Genomic DNA, 5,752 nt, shown 5'->3' with positions numbered 1-5,752 from the left:
TGAGCTCAGACGATGTGATGACTTGAAGGAAAAAAGCTCTGGGCACCAGTAAATAAATGTACTGTAAAATACTGAAATTATAAGGTCATTAGAAAGAGTGGAATATTCCAGTGTTTTACAGACATGGCTGGATTATGAACGAGTCTACCTTTATCTGCAAAATAAACTGCCGTCTGTAAAGTCATAAAACAAACACAAATGGTGTCAAAGTAGCACAAAATGACCGAAAAGAGATGCCAAATGAGTGCAAATGGAAGCAAACAAGTATAAAGTGATGCAGAATAACTGCAAAGAGGCAATATGAAAACTCAAGGAGAAGCAAATCAGTCACAAAAATGTCCAAAATGGACAGTAGGAATTGAAAGACTACATGTGAAAGATACACATTTTGAAGGGACAAGATGACTACAAACACAGCTACAGGGTTTGTGGTTGTTTTGCTCTGTAGGAGGGGTGGGATGCCTTTTACATGTTTGTGCCCAGAGGCCCCTTTGTTTCATAATCCGTCCATGTTAATGGTCTTATACACTTTACTGAGAAAGAAACATCAAAAGAAAGTCATTTATTAGAAAAACAAAACATAAGTGGTGCACTGTCACCCTTAAACATTATGTATATGGCATAATATGTTTAAGTTAGGTAGCCTTAGCCAGATGAAGCATCATACGACTAACTATATCTCTGCATTCTGTAAGCCTCCGAACATACTGGTAAGTTAGTCACCTATTTTATTCATTGTATTTATCGACTTGTTAGGAAAGACAGAATTATTCAAATACAATCAGAAGACGAATGCAAAAACATTTTTTTTTTGTTCAGCTCAACTAGCAAAAATTGTTGTTTCTGAATTAATAATCAAGCAGTCTGTAAAATGATCAAATCAATAAATCACAGAAACACAATGGAAAAAAATGTTAACAACAATAAAGGCGTACTTTTGTGTAAGTCTGTAAGTGTAAAAATAAACAAGCATCTCCCAGCTGCCCACACATACACTCAGTGAAAACACCAGCATACACAGATACACAACGCACACTGGCCTTCTGTACACACACCACCCACACACACACACACACACTAACACAAGCAGAGGCAGAGTGGAATCTGAGAAATGTATGTCACATGCATTAGTAAACATCTAAAGTCCTCCCACAATCCATTTCAACCATTTCTATGACACAAAACCCTTAAAGTAAACCCTGTTGGAAATCTTTTGCTCTGTAGTGTATCATGTCAAAGATGTAATGAAATGACTTAAAGGAACAAACTCATCTTTATCAAAATATAAAACACAACACATCCTTTAATAGATCAAGACATTGCATTTTCCAGATGCTCTTCTGATGAGGTCGTGACCTCGGAGTCTGTTCGTATTTCGCACGTCCGATAAAATTACCTCATACAAAAGATTTTTCCGGTTGCTTCCCCTCGCTTGCAGCCGCTGAAGAAGCGTTGTCCTTTCCTCTTCCAAAAACAGGCAGCGCTCTTCCTCCTGGTGCAGAGGAGCCGACATGCAGCAGCGCTCCCCCCACCAGGAGCAGCACACTGGCCCCCCAGCCCAGGTACAGCGCCGGCCCCAGCTCCCTTTTCAAAGGCGCTGCAACATTTGGGTCATAAAAGTCCCTGATGATCGCGTAGGCGGTCCAGCAGATGGGTATCAGGTAGGCAAGGCCAGCCACGATGAAGAGCACCCCTGCTATCCCAGCCAGCCGAGCCTTGGAGGCCTGGTTCCCGTCGCCCATGCAGTGAGTGCACTTGGCCCCGGCCACCCCCAACATGAGGGCCAGAAGGCAGAGGAGCAGGGAGAGGACCGTGAGGCCCCGGGCCACTTGGGCAGACATGGGCAGGGCCAGAGTGGAGTCGTAGGTCTTGCACTGGATTTGTCCTGTGGTCTGAGACAAGCAGTTCATCCACAGTCCCTCCCACAGCACCTGGGCGATCACCAGCTCCCCGCCGACGAAGGCTGATACTCGCCACAGAGGAGCCGCACACACCAGCGCCCCACACACCCAACCCAGCACCGCTAACACCAAGCCCAGCACCTGCAGACCTGTGGAGGCCATGATCGCTGAGGAAACTTTAGAAGGCTCTAGCTGTCAAAAGATGCTTTGCCTTAGAAGCACCTGAGTCCAGGTTTTGTCTTGTCTTTGTTACTTCGAAGACTGAGACCCAAGTCCTCAGGAAGGTGTCCACTGATCGTGAGTTGCTCAATGAGTCCCCTTCTTCTCATCAGTCTTCTTGTTGAACACCTAAATATACTGTGAAGAGGAAATCATGTTCAGCAAATTTACTTAAGAGAAGCACTTTTTAAATTAACTCAGACATAAGAAAACAACAGACTGAAGTTTGTTACCACCAATTCTCTGTAATACTTACTTTTCGAACAGAGGTCTCAAGTTTCATTTGACGGTTTCCCGGTGGTGCAGTAAAGCTGTATGATGTCAGTAGCTGGTGTCTTTATCCTTTTATGAGTGGCCAGCCTGTCTTGCTAGATCTCATACACAGATGTGTAGGAGGCAGCAGTGTCATACTGCATATTAAACACACACACACACACACACACACACACAGCTAGTTATGCAGAAAATGAAGTGACAGCACGAGGACACTAGGACACTTTGTTGCAAACATTGCTGGTTGCTAGCATGTTGTCATCTCTTAGAGCTGCAGTGGGCAGACTGAAGCTGAGGGACGAGACCCCACAAGGAGTGAAAATAACTCCTCAAATTAAGTTTTTGGTGAGAAATTTTGACCACTGCATTGCTTTTCATAGTATTCAATTGAGCTGTGTTAACACTGGGTTGGTTATGTGGAGGTTCATTTGAAAGTTGTTCTATAACCAGCCACCAGATGATGTTAGAGACAACACTTCTGCTTCCATTTTGTTTGAGGTACTTTGCAGCACTGCATCACTAAGTACAACACACTATTCCTTGGGTTTATTCTTATTATAGAATCATCATCAGCTTTGAGAAAGGCCATATAAATTATACATCAAAAGGTGGAGCTCAACCTGGAATGGTGTATTATGTCTTTTGGTGAGGATTAGTCATACTGTTTTTTACAAAATTGTTTTTTAAAAAAACTATTAAAAATTCACATTAAACTGAATGGGAAGTTGGCTGGACAACTGCCAAAGTGACTCACAAGGCGTTTCATCTAAATGCTTTTCATCTAAATCCATATTTTGATACCATTTTGCCTTTTTTACAAAGTTATAGCTTAAATTTTATGAATTTTTTTGAAAATCATGAAATTTTTCTTCACCTGGTGATGTGTGATGCCACCCATTCTAAGTTTTATCGGAATAAAATTATTTGAAAAGTTAACCTGGTCTCCTCACAATTTTTAGTCTATATAAATGATTTATACATAACATAGGCATTTTTGTCCTCTTTCACTCAGTGTCTCTTTGCTGTAGGACTTGTGGTTTTTTTTCACAAATCACCTCAAGTGATGACCAAAGTTTCAGGTCAAAATCTAGAATGGAGGGTCTCTCTAACCTGAAGTTTTCGATACAGCATATAGTTTCTGAGCTGTGACAGTTTGTTTGAGGGTCTAATCCATAGACTGTAGCTCCTCTACTCTTCTCACTGCAAACAGCCCGTGACTCAGCTGATTGATACTGGACCATATGTTCAAGACAAAAGCACAAAGATGCTGGATGGTACTGATAAGGGCTCGTAACACATGCTGGCTTTTCAAAATACTACATACTTATATAAATGATACCTTATGTATAATTATAATAGGACATATTAACCGGCAAAAGCTGCATTAGCACGCTCAAAGTGTCTTCGGAAATCTTCTAGTTTATGTTGTTCTCATTGCAGAGACAAACATGTTGGTATAGGATAATACCAAGACTGGCATCAGACAAGCTTAAAAGTAAAATGCATTTGACTTTATTGGCTTTAGTGTGTGCCGACAGTGCAAACAGGTTGGCATTTTTGAATAGCATCCTTTGTTAGACCGTGACACACACTCGCCTATAGACGTCAGCAGCATGACACAGCTAGTTTCCATTTTGTGTCGGTTTTGTTATTCTCAAGGTCCACCACCACTTCAAATAAACATCCTAAATTAAATAGCTGAATACAATGGAGTCATGTTTCTTTGAACTTAGTTTCTGAGGTATTTACCTGCTGCTGAAGGGTTTGTGCTGTCCAGTTCATCAGTTGCTGGTCCCCATAGAATTTCTTATTTCTTCGCACTACAACTTTACATTTACCAATATTGTGTGGATGTCTGAACAGTATGAGTGTATACTTTGTAAATCTATATATTTTTTTAAATTAAAGCTTAATACATATCTGTCTTATTAATACAGCTGGGTCATTCCGTGTCAACTCAGCGAGATTAGGGGAGATCAGTTGTTTGACCATCTCAGAATCTGTAGAAACTTAAAGGAATGATCTTGGGCATCTAAAACTGACATCAGCCATTTTTATTAGCGGAAATTGCAACATTTTCATGATTTTTTTCACCCAATGGAAATTTTCATTCTCGAGTTGGAAATTTAACCAAATGCCACTTTCAGTTGTCAGTATATCCTGAAATGCATGGTGTAGAGTCTTCAGATTTTCAGGAGATGTTCAGAAGTTTCTGGTGAATGGAGAGAATACATTTGATATCCAACGAGTTTAATTATTTGGTTAAATAGATGAAATATTTTAGCATCAAGACAACATGGAAGGATATTGAAACTTTGCACACAAGTAGATGATACTTCCATCTCTTACTATTCCAAATGTCATCAACCTACCCGTGGTTCAAGATGTCCATCTGGCTTTTTGGAAATGAATTACTTTATTACCTGAAAAGTTTGACTTGCCATAACATAGGAAAGCTGTCTAAGCATTGGCAATGTCCTTTAGATAGTATTCTCATCATAAAATTGATCAAAGAGATCCTATGTATTAGAGATATATTTTCTCTATTTTTTTTTTTTTAAATAATCCACGTTATTTGCAATTTTTAAACAATTCCTGAATCTGAGACGGCTTAAGCACAAAACTGAGGTGTGTTTGCCAGTATTTGCTGCATTCTCTCCGTTCATGAGAAATTTCTGGACATCTCCTGAATATGTTAAGACTCTATGGCATATACTTCAAGAGATATGGACATGTGAAAGTGGCATCTTGTTCAATGTCCAACTCGCGAGCGGTTTACTGAAAATTCCCATTGGGTAAACAAAAAAGTAAAAATCATGAAAATGTTGGAATTTCAGCTTTAAAAAAAAAAAAAAAAAAAAAGGCAGGTATTAATTTCAGATGCCAAAGATCATTCCTACAAAGTTTCAAAAGATTCTGAGATGGTCAAGCAACCACCTTCAATGAACGGACTCAGAATGACCCAGTTTTTCTGCATGTAACATGGAGCAACAATGACTGCATTTTACTGCACAGTACAAAGAAGGTACCTTGAACCTTGATTAGCAATGAATGGGGCACGTGGGCATAAAAGTTAATCACCTCTCATTGTGAATGAATTCTGATAAAAAAATCTTCTTAAAAAATAAAACAGATTTAGTGTCACCCGCTCTAGTGTGTGCAAAATCTGTATTCAAGCCATTTACAAAATGTTTTAAACCCATACAGCAGCCTTGTGGTAGTTTCATTTTCCGGGAAACCATGCTGGTGAGAGTGAGTTTCACTTCTCTGTAAACTGCTGTGGCACAGAGGGAGAGAAAGTAAGAGAGGGAGGGCTCACTGGCTAACATAAGTATAGATCTGGAAGAACAAGTTAGAAA

At 39.9% G+C, this 5,752-nt stretch overlaps 1 protein-coding gene across 1 annotated transcript; it reads right to left on the bottom strand.

The window, feature by feature from the left end:
- Window positions 1–547: 547 nt before the first annotated feature.
- LOC111571868 (claudin-9-like) lies at window positions 548–2,509 on the bottom strand. Its single transcript, XM_023275256.3, has 2 exons — window positions 2,377–2,509; window positions 548–2,258 (listed from the first exon to the last, which is right to left on the bottom strand). The coding sequence occupies exon 2, from the start codon at window positions 2,061–2,063 to the stop codon at window positions 1,398–1,400; it is 666 nt and encodes a 221-aa protein (XP_023131024.1). The 5' UTR covers window positions 2,064–2,258; window positions 2,377–2,509; the 3' UTR covers window positions 548–1,397.
- Between the last annotated feature and the right edge of the window lie 3,243 nt (window positions 2,510–5,752).

Source organism: Amphiprion ocellaris, chromosome 4 (genome assembly GCF_022539595.1).
Source record: "Amphiprion ocellaris isolate individual 3 ecotype Okinawa chromosome 4, ASM2253959v1, whole genome shotgun sequence".
In the NCBI taxonomy this organism is placed as follows: Eukaryota; Metazoa; Chordata; class Actinopteri; family Pomacentridae; genus Amphiprion; species Amphiprion ocellaris.
The sequence above is the reverse complement of the archived record's forward strand: the minus strand, read 5'-3'. Positions and strand labels throughout refer to the sequence as shown.

Bases quoted from the DNA above. Each gene is read 5' to 3' on its own strand.
- LOC111571868 (XM_023275256.3), bottom strand. From the start codon at position 2,063: ATGGCCTCCACAGGTCTGCAGGTGCTGGGCTTGGTGTTAGCGGTGCTG.